The sequence below is a fragment of the Myotis daubentonii genome, chromosome 3 (assembly GCF_963259705.1).
Source record: "Myotis daubentonii chromosome 3, mMyoDau2.1, whole genome shotgun sequence".
Lineage (NCBI taxonomy): Eukaryota > Metazoa > Chordata > Mammalia > Chiroptera > Vespertilionidae > Myotis > Myotis daubentonii.
The window spans coordinates 31,611,728-31,629,472 of record NC_081842.1 but is presented as its reverse complement, the minus strand read 5'-3'; the positions used below and the strand labels follow the sequence as shown (position 1 = coordinate 31,629,472).

The following is a 17,745-nucleotide window of genomic DNA, read 5'->3' as shown; positions in this document are numbered from 1 at the left end:
AATGAGAAAACCGCTCCACATGGAGCAGAGAACATTTCAGGCTTCTATTTTAACAGGTTTATGAAAAGTGTGACATGTTTGGTACCATTCGTTTTTTTAATGAACAAAAATTAAAATATAAACTTAGAGTTTAAAACACTTTATACTTCCTCTCATGTCCACAAAATGGCTGTTACCTGCAAGTAACTTTCTGTAATGTTAATAATGCTTTTTGGGGGCTGATCCAGATGTCATTCTAAGACTATAGCAAATTAGCATTCATCTTTTCATTGCTTTTGAATGTAAGAAAATCCTAGGTTTGTTTTTAATAATCAAAATTCCTAAATGCTCCAACAGGATCCTCAGTCAATGTAAATTTGCATAATTCATCTTCCACTCAACTTGTCTTTCTATACTTAGTGCAGCGGTCTCCACGGAGCCACATGCTGGTGGGTAGGTAGCTATGGGTTCAACAGTGCAGGCTTCAGTCAAACCTTTCCTTTGAAACCATCCTGTGAAGAAGAACTTGTTTCCTACCTAGCGGATCTTCCTTTTCAAATTTCGACTATCATTCCTTAACTTACCATTCCTTCTTCGGGTCTGCTTTGCCAAAAGATATAAATAAATGAGTCTCTAAAGAATTTCTTGGTCAGGCCAACTTTTTGCCTGCATACATGATATTTCTCTTTATAGCTGCCATATTTTTCTATGAAGACAGATCCTCATTTCAAAATGTAGTTATAATGCTCTTAAAAACACGGTGAAGCCACATTCTAGGTACAAGGACAAAGCAAGCTTCAGATCAGTATAGCAGATATCTAGCTTTACATTGTTCTAGTATGTGCAGACTTTAAACCACCTTTCTCTTTAGTTTTGGATAGAACCTCCTCACTAGTGCTATGTATTTAGCCATTCTATCATTGCTTCATTTGTAATACTTACTGGTAGTATAAGGGCCGAGTAGCCAATATTTTAAATCATCTAAATCTTCACTATAAAAAAAGTTTCCCTTAAAATAATAAGTGGATGAGGGAACAGCTAGTATTGATAGTGAGTGCTTTGTTTGTGCTAGGTGCTGTGGAGTAGACAAAGAAGTATATATGGGCCAGGATACTTAAGACATAATTGTTAGGTCGGAGAGAGCCCAGGATCAGATACATGCAGACATGTGATGAGACAATGGACTTCCCCTAGAATTTCTCACAGATCAACATGCCAGACACAGATACCAGCTTCTTCTCCCTGAATCCACATACCCCCACACAGATAGGGACTTCTTCTGAATACCCCCGCCCATCCCCTGCTCCCCTGCGGCAGAGAATTCCTCAGCTCATGTCCCCGCCCCTCACCCAACTGCAGTATAAAAAAAGCACCCCCCTCCCTGTTGGTGTGAATCCACGTGCCCTGTCCTGGGGGTACGTGGGTCTCCCGGGGACGCAGAAATAAACCTTTTCCTTTCCTTTCTTTTCTGATTCACTGGACTCTATTTCTTGCGCCGCCTCCTGAGCCACCTAACCTAACAATAATAAAATATTCATTAAATCTAGACCAGTGATGGCGAACCTTTTGAGCTCCGCGTGTCAGCATTTTGAAAAACCCTAACTTAACTCTGGTGCCGTGTCACATATAGAAATTTTTTTAATATTTGCAACCATAGTAAAACAAAGACATATTTTTGATATTTATTTTATATATTTAAATGCCATTTAACAAAGAAAAATCAACCAAAAAAATGAGTTCACTTGTCACCTCTGACACGCGTGTCATAGGTTTGCCATCACTGATTTAGACCAAGGATTGTCAGCTTAGTTGGGGAAGGTGGTGGCAACTCACCTACATAAAAAATTCTATTGCAAGGCTGTTGACATACATTAAGTGACAAGTGAAGGATTCTTACTGAGTATGTTTTATCTGTGTGTTTTCTGAATTGCCTGAGCCACAGAAGATTTCCAGCTTAGAGAAGTTCCACACAGGGAGGAAAAGGTGAGATCCAGAAAATGAGGCCCCAGGCCCTTAACATAGATGCAGTTTGGAGTTTGGGGAAGCAACAGGTAAGTGTCTTTGACTATGAAAGGGACGGCTTCCGGAAAGCCAAACCAGCCGTCAGCCAGGAGGAAGGAAACATGGAGTTGAGAGAAACAAACGAGGAGACCAACGTGCTAAAGCCAAGGGAAGGTTATAGAAGGCAGTGGCCTGGGCCTGGGGCATCAGGATGGGGACTCCAAGCCCCATGCTGTTGTCCACATTAGGAGGAACCAAAGAGAACGCACAAGACACATGAGCCAAAAGCAGAGGAGTCCAGCAGGCAGCTGAATAAGGAACCAGGAAGCCTGGTTGCAGATCCTGGTAGCAAGGATGGACCGTGGCCTGAGCAGGGTCCTGCTGACTGGGAGGAGGGCACAGGAGGTAACAGTGGAGGAAGCTGGAGTCCAGCTGAGCCAGGAATCAGGGGGGATGTCAAACCAGGCCATGGCAGCAGCAGCCCCCAAGAACCAAGAGGAGGGTGTGGTGGTGACTCTGAGTGCTGGCTCAGAACTTCCCGCCTGATCCATCTCCGCCTGAAACAGATGCTGACGCTCCTCCAATGGTCCCTCCGGGTTTCTCATCTGATTAGGCTCAGTCTGAAGGAAACTCTGCCCGCAGCACAGTGGAGGTGGCTGGTGGGCCACCACGATCTGCCTCTCCTTCCTGGGCACACAGCAGGCTGACATTCATTCCTCAGCCTCCTCTGCTTTAGGAGAGGCCACAGGACTGAGTTCTAGCCAAACCACTGTGAGTCTAAGTGAGGCGATTTACTCCCATGCACGGGCCGTACCACCTCCCACACAACTGGGCCTCCCAGCCGTTCCCCTTCCTGTGGTTTGAAGATGGCAGAGCCACCATCAGCCTGGGTCCCTCCCAACTCCGGACTCAGAGCACCTGTCCTGGACGGTTAGGAGAGGAAGGCCAAAACCACCACCATCTTACAGGGCTGTTGGTTAGAGCAGTGCAGCCTCCCCTAAGTAATACTTAGTGTGGCCAGAGATTTACCAAAGCCCCGAGAGGGTTATTATGGAGAGAATGCCCCAGGCCATTGCCTCTGTGTGCGTGATGTCTATGACCACTCATGCATACCCATAGAGACTGTTTCCATGGTAACACTAAGTCCACTGGTTTGCATATATGTCCTTTGTTTGAAACATAGAAGATATTTCTATAGATTGCATCCATCTTTCATATGAGTAGATGGTGTTAGAAATGACAGTTAGGTCCTCACACCTACACTTGCTTCACCTACAATACCAAAAGCAATAGTGCAGTACACTCCACCATCATTTATAACATCTCTTTGCCTGATGTCAGAGGGTGAAGCAAACAGGAAATTGGGAAGGAGAAATCAGACACAGGCTCTAACCAAACAAACTTAATAGAAGGGGACTTTGCAAGGTTTCAGAAGGAGACAGATGTTCTCATAGGTCCCAAAGGCCCAAGAATCATGCTAGCAAGGAGAGCATGAATCTTAAATGTAGACCTGGAGGTGTAGCCATAGGATATTAACCCTCACAATGCAAGACGTCTGATTTTTTTAAAAGAAATTTAGAAATAAACACGTTAAAGCAAAACAAACAGAAAGCAAAAGCAAGGCCATTCTGATTCTTTCCTTCCTTCCTTTAACCCCAGAGGCCTCTGTTTCCTTTATCCATCTTAGCAGCAGAGATGGTGTGAGAGATTAAAATAGTAGTTACTCCTGTGGTAAAGGAGTTAAGCACGGATTAGGTGGGGAGAGAGGAAGGAGGAGTCTGCTATCTATTGTAGTGCCCACATGAGGACTCCCAAAGGCCTGGGGGTGAGCACCTGCAGTCATGTGAGCTTCTAGGGCCAAGGATTCTCAACCAGATGCGCAACACCTCTCTTTTCATCCCCACTACTCCAACCCTAGGAAATCCTCTCACGAGGACCTGGAGTACAGAACTCATTAATTATTCTTCTGGGTTCTTGGAAGCTTGGAAGAGCTTCAAAACTAGACCCTCCCAACCCCTGGTCCGTAGCAAGCACCTGAGTTACCTCAAGTGGGCTCAATGCAGACAAAGGGCCCAACATAGGAATGATGGTGCTGGAGAAAAAAAGTGTTTTCTGGGTCTTCTACCCTGAGAAGAACTAAAGTCTTCCTCTGTGGGCTAAAGAGAAGGAGCAATACGTCCTGTTGACCTCCAGAAGTCGTCACAAGAAGTCATCCTGTCAAAGGCTCCTCCATCAGGGGGTGGAGGTTGGGGGAAGAAAATTCATAATTCTAGAAAATTGTTTCCCAGATTTGCCACCTACATTAAACTTGACTCTTAGTGGCTTTTGAGTATTTCTGAGAACCAAATCCATCTTCAAAGTATAAAATGTGCTGCCATTGAGGATTCTCAATAACGTTCACCTGGTTAATGCAAGAATTGCCTTTGTCTTCAGGCGAATCTGCAATTCTCCTGTCCAGAAAACTAATAATCAACTAAACCAGTCCATGCTTTTTGGTCTCTACAATATTTCAGGAGGCTCCTTTCTCTTGCTTCACATTTGTTACCTGAGTAACTGGGGCCCTTCTCTAAAAGCTTCCCTTTGCATCAGGGCTGGGGAATCCCAGAAAACCCCAGGATGACTCACCTTCCCGACTACAGCAAAAAGTTTCTCTGGCCTACACCAGCATTTAGTGTGTGGGTGAAGGCCTTTCCCTAGTGAAGTTTTCCAGATTTTATTAGAGCATGAGAATCATCCGCACGGTCTATTAAAAATACTGGTTCCTTAGCCCCAACGCTGCTGGAGCAGTGAAAATTTCCCTGCCAACCTCTACTCATGGGGAAGCCACAAACCCATGGGAGCTCTCTTTCCAAAGTACAGAGCCAATGGCCATTCATTCACTCATTTATTTATTCGTTTATTTATATCTATGTGCCAAGCGTTGCTCTAGGGACTGGGACTGCAATAGTAAATGAAATCGACAGGTCCCCTGTCCTCATGGAACATACTGATTGGTGGAGGGGACAGATGATAGCAAAACAAACCAGCAAATACATCATTACACATTGTGAGAGATGCTGTGAAGAAAATAAATAAAGGGCAATGACAGAGAAAAGTAGAGGGACCCACCAGATCATGTGGCCTTGAGTTGTCCTCTCTGTGCAAGTGACACACATGCCTGAGGGATAGAAGCTGCCCTCCCTGAGACAGGAGGACAGGGGGGAGTGCTACAGACACGGGGACAGCGTGTGCTGAGGTCCTCAGGTGGAAACCAGTGTGGCAGGAAAAAAAACTGATGAGAAAGAAGGGACAGGTTTGGGTGCCCAATTGGATGTTAGATCCCTGGTCCACAGAGACACTGAAGTTGTCACAGATAGCAGGCCTTAGAGGTAGTGCAGTGAGCGAGGTGCCACATCTCCCTCAAATGACATGGAATCAGCAGGAGTATGGTGAGTGACAAAGAGGCCACGCCACATAGCATGGACCCTGAAGAAGCTGGGTTTGCATACCCAGGTGGAGTAACAGCAGTATGTGAAGGCATGCAGAACCCAGGAGGATGCTGAGTCCCAGGGACCACCAGGAGAAAGTGCAGCCTGGACTCAAAAGGGTGCAGGAAAAGCAATGTCTTCAGGGGACAGTCAGAAGGGGAAGGAAAGTGCAGTGAATAGGCTGACAACACCGGTGATCACTTACCCAGGAAGGGCGCCCAGTGAGCACAGGAAAGGTTGAGTTCGGGAAGGTGAGAGCAATGGAGAACGGGAACGGAGTGCAGGGCAGCCTACCTTACCGCAGCCACATCTGGAGGGTCGCCAGCATCTGGGTATGACTAACTCCAAAGTGTCTAAAATAACTAGCCCCAGCAGTCACCTAGTGAATTAGAGGTGTTTGTGCATGTTACGGAAGGCATCCTAGTTCCCTGGACATCAGCAGCATCCTGGACTTTTGGGGAGGGAGTCACAGTTAGGTGAGGAGGCCAGCCACGGGCATATTTCACTGGGCAGCCTCACACCAATGCTGTGTGAGAACAGAGGAGCGCCTTCTGATAGGCAGTTCTGAGTACTTGAAAGAAAGGGGCCCTGGACTGTCCACAGAAATGTATTCCACAGGTCTGTGAGGGGGTGTTAATTAGCAAGGCTGAGCTTACAAAACGGCATCAGTTGTAATTTTTCAGGAGACTGAGATTTTAGAGCAAACTTTATATAAACTGTCTGGAGAGGCGATAGACACTGAAGCCATATGGACCTTGTTTAAGTTACTTAACTGCCCTACACCTTTTTTTTTTTTTCATTTGTTGGATGGTGATAATAGTACATATCAATATGGGTTAGCAGTTCTCAAGATTTAACCTGAAACCAGCCTGAGCTGCTGGTCTCTGGTCCCACCTACAAAGACTTCAGTTCAGCAGCTCTGGAGTGGGAGATTCTGCCAGAGGTTTGTTAGGATTAAATGAGACGTGCCAAATGTTCCGCACGTGCTGGCCTATGTCGGCTATTAAACCCCACACATGGCATTTCCCTTGGGCTGGATCTACCATCGAGGTGCAACTTTTTTGGGGAAACTTAACTTGCTTTGGCATCGTTAAAAATCAAACAGAAGTAAAATCACCAAACCTCACAGTTATAAGGTCCAAGCTTCCCCCTTATTTCAAAATACAAAAAGGAACTCTTATATTTTTAAGAATACTCTATAAGCCCTAATCAGTTTGGCTCAGTGGATAGAGCGTCGGCCTGCAGACCAAAGGGTCCCAGGTTGGATTCCGGTCAAGGGCATGTACTTTGGTTGTGGGCACATCTCCAGTAGGGGGTGTGCAGGAGGCAGCTGATCAATGTTTTTCTCTCATCGGTGTTTCTAGCTCTCTATCCCTCTTCCTTCCTCTCTGTATAAAAATCAATAAAATATATATATTTTTAAAAGAATACTTTATAAGTGGACACATTTCATACTTTCTAGCTACTCTCGCTACCAGGTTACAATGCGCAGATTATAAAGTGGTGTCAATAACACAACAGATCTAAAAAAGTTGTTGATGAAAAACCTGTGAAGGAGAAGGTGTGAGGTTTAATGCAACTTGCAGCACATTGTACAACCAGTTATTTTGGGCAATGAAGTAAATTACTGCCTGGAATTGAGGCATGGTGGAAATTAGTTTTCAACGGGATTATCAAGAAAATGTCTTTTTTTGTAAAATGATTTTCAACTATTTACCTCCAGTACAAAAGTGTATTTGCAATAGCAATATGGGGGCTATAAAATATTAATACTTTTTCTCCCACCTTCTAAATTCCTCTATTCTGGTCTAACAACCAAATTAACAGAGACAGATTAACAGGAGAACATCAAAGTTTACATGAGCCTGGAGAATTCATATAGGTATGATAATTCCATAAAAAGTCCAAAGCCAGTGAGGCAACGTTAGGTATATAAGAAATTTTGGACAAAGGAGAAATGGAGGCATGGGGCATTAGATTTCATAAGTGAGACCATTCAATTTACAGGTAGCTGAGGAAGAGCTGAATACACGTGGCAGGAAAATCCTTGCTAGGTGACTCAGAAACTGGGCCAGGTGTTACCTAGGGCCCACAGTCGGCAAACTGCGGCTCGCAAGTCACATGCGGCTCTTTGGCCCCTTGAATGTGGCTCTTCCACAAAATACCACGTGCGGGTGTGCACGTACAGTGCGATTGAAACTTCGTGGCAATGCGCAGAAGTCGGTATTTTGTGGAAGAGCCGGTATTTTGTGGAAGAGCCACGCTCAAGGGGCCAAAGAGCCACATGTGGCTCGCGAGCCACGGTTTGCCGAGCGGCAGTTTACCGACCACTGCCCCTGCCTGAAGCCCTCTTGTTTACCAGACTTAATTCAAATTGGACTAAAGTGAACATCCTAAGATCTTCCTAGAGCAGGTTTCCCTGTCTGAATCTCTTAGGAAAGAAAGAGTATGTTTATCAAAGGTCTTTCTGAGTCTTTCGTTTCTTAAGAAAGTTTAAAATCAATATCCCCAAAAACAGCTTCAGGGTGGTGGCAAAATTTTGGTCCCGTCAGCAACATAGTCAAAACTCTTCTGAAATCATGTTTTTAATGGACAGTCTGAGTGTCCACAAACATTCCTGGGTTCAACCTGTGAAGGACACTTTTTATTGCCATGCAATAGTTCATATAGAAAGTCCCACAACTAAAGAATGTGGACAATTTCTTCGATTTTGTTTTAACCGAATTCCTCTATATTAAAATGATCCATATCAGCCCTGATTTTATTTGCAGCTAAAGGTATCCTTCATAGATGGAAAACTGCCCAGACAGCATGAAATATGACACGACTAGACTCCTGCTTATTATATTCCCACTGCAGGGCACACAGTAGGTCCTCATTTGTGTTTTATAAATATGGAAGGTCTAGCACTCAGACAGTTAAAGAAGGCAAAGTGAGTCTATGAGAACTTGCCACACTCACAGATAACACATTTAATATTTCTTCTTCAGAAGAGCAATTCAAATGGTATATGGGCTTTTAATAGTTCTGTAAAATCAACAATATATTTTAAAAGAAATATAACAAATAAATACATTTTTAAATTAAAAAATAGTTCTGTAAAATCAAAACACAGATGATCAACTTTAGTAAAAATCTTGGAACCTCTTGGTAACCGGCCCGGCATGAATACACTGCCTCCTAGAGGACTAGGTACTGGCAATGTTGACCTTTATTACAGCAAGACTGGCCCCTGGTGGTGGTGAAGCAGATAGAATCACCATTCTGAGAGAAAACCAGATACACTATGTTTGTCTCCCATTTCTATGTTTTTCAGACCCCACTACTTGGGGGAGAATGTTAATTTTTATTTTATTTATTTAAAATAACTATATATTTTTATTGATTTTAGAGTGGAAGGGAGAGGGAGCGATAGAAACATCAATGAGGAGAATCATTGATTGGCTGCCTCCTGCACACCCCCCACTGGGGATCTAGTTCACAACCCAGGCATGGGTCCTGATGGGAATCAAACCTTGACCTCCTGGTTCATAGGTCAATGCTCAACCACTGAGCCACACCTATTGGGCAATTTTTATTTTAATCATTGCGTATATCCCCTTCCTACACGGGATAACATACACACAGACTTTTGTTTTTAACTTAAGCCAACTTTCCTAGAATGATTTGTTCCTTATGGCATAGAAAACTCCTTTTGATAAAACTTCTAAATCCCACCAAATCAGAATAGTGCTAGACACATTGTAAAGCCTCCGATAAATACATGAATTAAAAATTTAAACTTAAAGTAAGAATAATTTAGCAGTATATCAAGTCTTTGGCACACTGATTCAGATTTCCTCATTAACATATTGTTTCAAACTGGGCAAACTTGAGTCAAACTGTTCAGAAATGCATATACCTTCCACAGTCCTTAAGTTTTAAAATCTGACTTTAAAATAAAAACCTAGAAAAAAATGTACTTAGAGCCATAAAAAGTGTTAGAATTAGGCTCTTGTACTTAATTACCTTTATATGATTGTACTCCTAAATATATTATGTATAATGTAAAATGTCACCAAGGATAGTCACCCACATTGCAGATAGTTTATATCATGTAAGCTTTAAATGGCAATTACCGTTACATGGCAATTTCTCTAGAAACCCAGCACTTCCCTTTTATGGAGAAAACCAAAGCATCCAATTTTTTCAAGAATATTTTAGAGACTTGCAATGGACTTTCTTACACAAATTGCATTTGCTTCTGACTAAACTGTCAATGAAAATGAGTTACAGCTCTCTCAATTTGAGTGAGTCCATCTGTCTTAAGTTATAAGTTTCAGATATACTTTGAAAGGTCACACTAAATAGCCACTTAATTCTTAGATACTGGTAATTCCATTTTCTTCCATAATTGGAGTAAAAAGACACTGTTATACCTGTAAGGCACAAACTGCTGCAGGGAGGTGAATTGTGTGGTCACATTTTACATCTGAGAGTCACTCTCAAATTCTGAGCTGGATTCTTTCTAATTATAAATTTCAGAGGTGGATTGTATAAAAACCTAATCTAAGCAGAAGCATTGGACAATTTCCTCTCCCATTTCCATGTAAAATCCAATTCACATTTCTGAGCTCAAAAGCCAAAAATAATCATATATATATATATATATATATATATATATATATATATATATATATCCCTAATATGCAAATAGACCAAACGGTGGAACTGAACAACCCGTTGCTATGACATGGCTGACCACCAGGGAGCATGCGCGGAACATGGTGGGTGTCGGCAGCAGGCGGAAGAGTGCAGAACATGGCGGGCATCAGCCATGGTGGAATGGTGGAGCAGGTGAGCGGGGGCACTAGACCAAGGTGAGGTGCTGGTCGCTGTCATCAGGGTGAGCCTCTGGTGGTTACTGAAAATTCTTTGTTCCTGCATGCTGCGGTCCCACCCAGCGTTCACACCTGCTGCCAGTGCCGGCCCTGCTCGTACCCACGGCCAGTGCCAGAGTCGCTGCTCGCACCTGCTGCCAGCACCTAGCGCCAGCCCTGATCGGTCAGCACTGTCAGCGGTGTGAGCGGCGACTGCCACCCCTGATCACCCAAGGGCTTCTCCACCTTCCTCTGCTCCTGAGGGGCGATCGGGGTAGCAGGCCCCGCTCACACCCGCTGCTGGCATTGGCCCCAATTGCTCCACGTTGTCAGCAGGTGCCAGCGGGGCCGGTGCCGTCAGCACATGGGAGCAGTGGCAGCGGAAGTGGGGCTGCCGCAGGCAGACAGAGGACAAGGGGCCCGTGGCAGGCGGGGCCAGGTGGGGATGCAGAGGATGGGCCAAGACCTGCCCCTGTACCCACCACAGCCTTGTGGCCCAGAGTTCCATTCAAGGTGCACGAATTCGTGCACTGGGCCCTTAGTGTATATATAATACATACAGACATTTAAGATTTTATTCTTATTACATATTTGAATTCTGAAAGCTTTGTGGAATGTACCATAAACCTGAAAAATGTCTAGCATGGATCAATTACATGTCAAGTAAAACTAATTTTATTGGTGAAGCTGGTAAACTATCATGACCACATAATCCATATTTTACTGCATTTATTTGGCTTTTATCACTGGACTATTTGTTGTGAAGACGAACATCTTCCTCAGTATATTTTCCATCTCGAATATCACGGGTAGAGATTCTGTCTTTTTATTAGCCTTATTTAACAACACGCACAGTAAATTCCAAGTATATTCAGAAACAATAGACTCTGGGTACAAACTGCTCAGACTACCAGCATCTGGGTTTTAACTAACGTACTAGAGCAGAGAAGGGTATTTCTACAAAGGGAGACCATCAAATACAGCAAATGGCTCACTGTTGGGTGTTGTCCAGAAAGCAACCTGTTGAATTTTAAAGACAGGAGACTGGCTTTACCTTCCAGGGAGAGACTGTTTGACTTCCCCAGTGACTAAATGCCTAATGAAAAACTTCCCTAAAGCTTCAAACTCCTCTTTGGACTTTTACTAACTCAAAGGAAAATATATTTATGATTTGGTACAGGGGATAGTCTGGATAGTGCTTTAATAACACTGCTCTTAACTTCATTTTGAGAAAGAGTTGACCTTAAGATAAAATAACACCTGGGGTGCACTGGGATCCAGGTAGAGAGGAGCAATGGGGGGCAACAGGGGGTGCATCTGTAATACTCTCAACAATAAAAAATTTTTTAAAAAGATAAAATAATGGACTCATGAAATCAGCCTTTGGTGGCTTTATTACACAGGCCCTAGAGCTTTCTGATAAGTTAATTAAGAAAAAAAAAATAAAGGCACTTAAGATTTTATTATTTTTGTGAAGGGAAAGAAACAATTGAGTGGCAAATGGGGGACACCAGGCTCACACTTATTTACATAAGGACACTCAGCTATAACTGAGAAAGGAGTTCTAGAACTTTACAATAGATCACTGTAGAACATAATTTGGGATTAATCTGTTCTGTTCAAATTTCCTTCAGTTTTAAAACTACTTAAAATGCTCTGTGTTCAGCTGAGTCTGTTTTTACTAATTTGTTTTCTAATAAAAGAGATACATAGACAGGCAAGTTTACAAATATACTGACTATTTTATGAGTGAATGACTATAATATGGCACCAGCACTACCAGAATGCTTTTGGAAGTACAGCAAAATCCCAAACCCTAAAATTCTCATTTTCCTTTTAGAACAAATTGTGATATATCTTAAACAAGGTTCTGATATGTTACATAATTAAAAACGTTCCAATCTTATGGGTATTAAACATTTTATTTAAAATTTTAAAGTAAAAAAAAAAAAAGGTACACAAATACAGACTACATTATGATTACCAAGGCAGTATTCAGTATTCTACATGGCAAAAGCAAAACAAAATTTTAAAAGTAAATATATAAAGCAAAATACCCGATAGCCAATTCAGGCTGCATACACATAAAATGATCTGACCACATGCTTATACAAAATAAATTTTTTCTTAGAACACCAAAATTCCAACCATTCTGTCAAATGCCTTTTTCCCCTGGTATTTTCAGAGAAATTTATATAATATAAAAAAGATTGACATGGCACTTAAAGACTACAAAATACAGAACACAATTAGAAACATATTTGTAATGCAATTCTGTATGAAATATACACAGTAAATCTTAGATTTTAAAAGAGGATTAAAAACTAAAGACCACCCTGAATAATGGCTAAAACCTCATCACAGAAAAATGCTTATCGTTTGCAACATTGATAGAAAACTGATGGGATTTTTTTGAGATGCTATCTAACTTGAGGAAGTCATTCATTCAAAATGTATTTAAAAATAGTAGGTAAAACAGTACTCACTGCCTACCTCTACTCAAAATGTTTTATCATGAGTACTCTTTCTAATATTTAACCACAGGACAAAAATAAAAGAATGACTCAAAAGTTTCCTCAAAATATGGTTCCAAAGACCCAACAGAATTCTAAGGTAGGCCCAGTAATGTGTTTTTAAACAAACTTATTCCACATTCTAAAATTTTAGAACTAATGCCCGAGGGGAAACAGCACCACTTAAAAGCAAGATCATAAACATATATCGTAATATGTCCGAATTTTCTGTAAGTTTATGATTGAAGTGAATACTGCTTTTTTAAAAAAACAAGTTTCAGGTATTAAGAGAAACGTGGATATAAACATTTTTCCTTTGAGGTTTTCATTGCTTTCAGACATAATTATTTAAAGAAAAGACTACATGGCCAGGCAGGCTCTGGCCAGTGTGGCTCAGTTAGTTGGAGCATCGTCCTGTGCACCAAAAGGTGGTGGGTTCAATTCCTGGCAGGGCACATACCCAGGTTGTGCATTTGATTCCCGGTCGGGGCACGTAAAGGGGAGCAACCAATAAGTGTTTCTCTCTCGTACTGATGTGTGTGTATGAGAGAGAGAAACTCTGTAGAATAATAATTTTTAAAAATCATAAAATAAAAAGAGTACATGGTCAGAAATTTTGGGAAAATTATATTTCTAATGAAATGTAACATCCAAAAAAGAAGATATTAAATGCCTACAAATTTTAAGTAATTCTAAGCTGAAGACTCAACAGCTTTCCCCAAAATTAAATTTTACTAAGATTGGGGAATTATAAGTAATTTAGATGATGGTGGTTACTTTTAGGTCCCTTTTCATTAAAAAAAAAAAAAAATTAAAATAACAGAAGGATGCTATCTCTGGCATCCCTTTACATAATACATTCCTAAACACTAATATTAATAAAACATAATCTGAAGAACTCTGCCTCTGAAATGTATTGTATTCTGTATTACGTGTGTTACCTACTTAACAAAAACTCGCTTAAGGGGTTGGCACTGTGATGTGAGTGTATGTGTGGGTACTGAACACTTATTCATGTTTATTATTTTTCATGGATTTCACTGCAGACTCCATAAACAGGGTCCAAAAGTGTGGATAATGTGTTTTGGGGTAGGAAGTAAGTATGTTTAACACACTGTTTGGAAGGTAAATTCTTTTCTTGTATACTAAATTATAAGGGCAAATAGTATACATTCCGTCTCCATTGGATAAATAGAATGCCTTTACAAATTTTGTAGTAAGTGCCTCCTTATTTAATCAAATCATAAAAGCAACTGAGATTTACTCTCCAATAAGAAATAAATATTACCATTGCACTTTTTTTATATATCCTTTAAGTTTCTATTTTTCCTTCCTATATACTGAGAACTTTTCCATTCAGCTACATCGTGGATCCTTTCAACTACATTTGTTAACATTCCAGCTAAAGTTCTGGCTAAAGGGACTAGCTCAGAAACTAACCCCTCATATACAAAAGAACTCAAAAACAGCTAATGATTTGGAATCTGATTCTTAATAAAATGTGCCTAACTTTTTCCTCAAGAAGAATCTGTATTCCCCAATTTTTAGCAAGTAATACCTTTTATTACCAGTCAACTTAACAATTGCTACCTTAAAAATCAGTAATTATCCAAGGCAATGATAAAATTTACAGCTGAATTTTTAAACACAAAGAATTCATACACTAACAGGTAATATATTTTGAATTAATCTTTTTATTCCAAAATTAAATACTTAAAAGGAAGTATGACAAAAATCACAGAGAGGCTTATGATGTAATACCACCATGTGCCTTAATGCAACAGACACTCTTTTTAAAAGCAGTGGTAAGTAGTTTCTTCAAAGGAAAAAGACAACTTTGTTACTCATCAGTAGGCTGCTAGACTACCAGTATAAATGAATTTTGACACGATTGTCTGGAAACTAGTCTTTTTTTTTTCCATAGTTAAATTTATATGTAATAATTGACTCTTACAGTCAACAAATACAAGATATTGAGCGCTTTTTTGTAGTTGGCAAATATCAAATGGTTCATCATATCCAGGCTGGTAATGAGTTTTCCATGCATTAAATGGCAACACGAGCAAAATGCACAGTTGAGAAACGAGGATCAGACGCATTCTTCCGCAGACATCAAAAGAGGATTGATGTACTCAAAGCCTTCAAACTCAGACTGATCAATCTTCTTCACAATATCACTGTTGGGACAAAAGTAAATTAATTTCCATAATCAATATTTCTTCAACGTATTTAAATGGTAACATAAGATTAAGAAACAAAAAATAAGGCTAATTTATGTTAATTATGGAAAGAAGTTTTACAAGTTTTTAGATTAATCCCAAAATATTTTCTAGAAGAATCAAGAGTCCTGGAAAAAAAAAAAAAAAAAAAACAGGCTAAAAGACTCGCAAGCAACTTTAGAATCAAAAGGTAATCCAAACTGAAGACTGAAATTTAAAAAGGCACAAGTTATCACAATTCTAGTTCATCATAACTTTTGACCTGAACAACATTCATAGTTACAGGTAAACATCCAAGTCTGAATTAGGCATTCAATTTAGTAGTCACCTCAATAGCCAGATGGAATATATGGTGAAGAGAAGGCCCAGAAGACGTTAACCAGAAGGGAAAGGCAATAGGAACAAGTACACTGAGAGACCTGGAATTAAGGGAGAACGCCACGGACAGGCAATGGGTCACGGGGGAGGGGGAGGTTGACATTCAGTTACACTGGGCTTCTAGTTCATATATGAGGAGTGAGTAGTACTAGCGAATATTTTAATACTTCAATGTACACATCTTACTGCAAAGCACCAAGTTACACAGGATATAGTTTCTGTCCTTCAAGGAGGGAAGGTACCTTATAGAACAGAAAGCTACAAGAGAAAGCAGTACCTGCTAAGTTTCATATAGGACAAGCTAAGTCCTGTGATAAACACATTTCTAAAGAAAAGTGTAGCCCTAACCGGTTTGGCTCAGCGGATAGAGCGTCAGCCTGCGGATTCAAGGGACCCAGGTTCGATTCCGGTCAAGGGCATGTACCTTGGTTGTAGGTACATCCCCAGTGGGGAGTATGCAGGAGGCAGCTGATCGATGTTTCTCTCTCATCGATGTTTCTAACTCTCTATCCCTCTCCCTTCCTCTCTGTAAAAAATCAATAAAATATACCTTTAAAAAAAAATAAAGAAAAGTGTAGTACTTGCTTCAGCAGCACATATACTAAAATCAGGAGGGTCCAGGGAAGATGAGCATGGCCTCTGTGTAAGGGTGACATGCAAATTTGTGAAGCATTCACATTTTTGAGAAGTACAGATTGGCAGTTATAGAACAGTCATGCGGGTGTGGAGTACAGCAGGGAAATACGGTCAATAATACTGTGGTAACTATGCATGGTTCCGGTTGTCTAGCCTTTGCTGTACACCTGAAACTGATACAAATGATACTGAATGTAAACTGTAATTTAAAAATTTTAAAAAAATCAAAAAAGCAAAAACAAAACAAAATAAAAGGGTGACTTCTAGTTAGAGAAATTTTTTTTAAAAAAAGAAGCATTCATTTAGCAAACACTTACTGGATGAAATTATGAAAGATTATGCTAGGTCTGGGGAAATGAAAGTAATTTTATTAGGGTTGGAGCACGGGAATAGAAGAAGGGTATTAATGTGGCAGATGATTCTGGGAGGGAAGTAATGGCTAGCTCAGAGAATCTAGTGATGTTTACACTATGGAGTTTCACCTTGATCCATCCAAGCCTGGGTTGCATCTGAGAAAGCTCTGAAAGATGGGGAAGATTTCAACAGATAAAAATTAAGGAAGAACATAGAGGAAATGGCACGAGTAAAGGTTAGCAGCACACTATCAGGGAATGGTGAGTAAGAGACGAATCAGATCACAGTGTTTGTGTTAAAGTATAGCAAGAGCTATGGCTAGAAAGTTAGGCTGGAGCAGATGGTGGGAGGCCTTAAATGCTAGCCAAGAGGATAGATGTCATTTGCTAGGCAATGCGGGAGCTGTTAAAGGTTTCTGGAGTGGCACTTCATGAGGTGTACAGAGTGGGATGCAAAGTAAAGGAGTCCATTTAGGAAGGTGGCATAATATTCTAGGTATGATTTGAAAGAGATTTGAATTGGGTTTATGGTAATGCAAATGAAAAAGAAAGATGTGATGCAAATGATGAAGTAAAGGAAAAACAGATGTTGAAAAAGCAAATGGAAATGCAGCTCAGGATAGATACCAGGGCGGTGGCTAGGTTTAGAAACCATCATTCATTTATTCTTCACAGCAACCTTGTGCAGTAGGCAATACAGGAAGAAACAGGCTAAGAGAAGTTATGCAATTCACACCCAGGTTACCCAGACTGTAAGAGGTGGCGTCTGAATTCAAATTCCTATCTTTTGATCAAACCCAGTGCTCTTTCTAAAACATGATGCTGTCTGAAATAATGACTTTGGTACATATATATCTCTTTCTTTTAATAGACAGTAAGTTTTTTTGCAAAATTGGCCTAAGTTTAGATCAGTTTTGAATGTCTAGTGCTTAGCATAGTGCCTCTGCTCAATAATTGTTGGCCAAGTTAGCTGGGAGTCCTTTTTAATAGCTGGTATCCATGCTACAGGGCTGGCTGACATCTCCAAGATACAAACTGCATACAGCAAAGAGAAGGCTGGCGTGAACAGAACCATGAAGCACCCTAGTCTCAAGGAGGGGACAAGGGAAGAAAGGTGACAAGTGGTCACAGAGGTGAAGTAGAACCAGGATGGATAGTGCAACCAAAGCAAGGCCATGAGTGCCAAATGCTTTATAGACATCAGGGTACACTGGAACTGATCAAAACATGCCTTAAAATTTAGAAAGTAAGAAGTCAATTCAACCTTCAAAAGCTGAAGGAGCAGGTTAAATTGTGTTTTTAAAGTGTTGGCAGTAAGAAAGTGCAATCAATGTTGACTA

At 40.8% G+C, this 17,745-nt stretch overlaps 1 protein-coding gene and 1 non-coding gene across 4 annotated transcripts in view; one reads left to right on the top strand and one right to left on the bottom strand.

Annotated features, from left to right (window-relative positions):
- Positions 1-12,211: 12,211 nt before the first annotated feature.
- Positions 12,212-17,745, bottom strand: part of PRKCI (protein kinase C iota) — a 75,784-nt gene continuing 70,250 nt past the window's right edge. For all 3 annotated transcript variants that reach the window (XM_059687011.1, XM_059687012.1, XM_059687010.1), the window contains one exon: positions 12,212-14,996. In XM_059687011.1, the coding sequence (XP_059542994.1) occupies positions 14,909-14,996 (88 nt within the window). In that variant the 3' untranslated portion in view covers positions 12,212-14,908. The remainder of the gene's footprint in view (positions 14,997-17,745) is intronic.
- Positions 15,994-16,100, top strand: LOC132232102 (U6 spliceosomal RNA). The gene has a single exon (XR_009452259.1). It is a non-coding gene; the product is annotated as a U6 spliceosomal RNA (small nuclear RNA).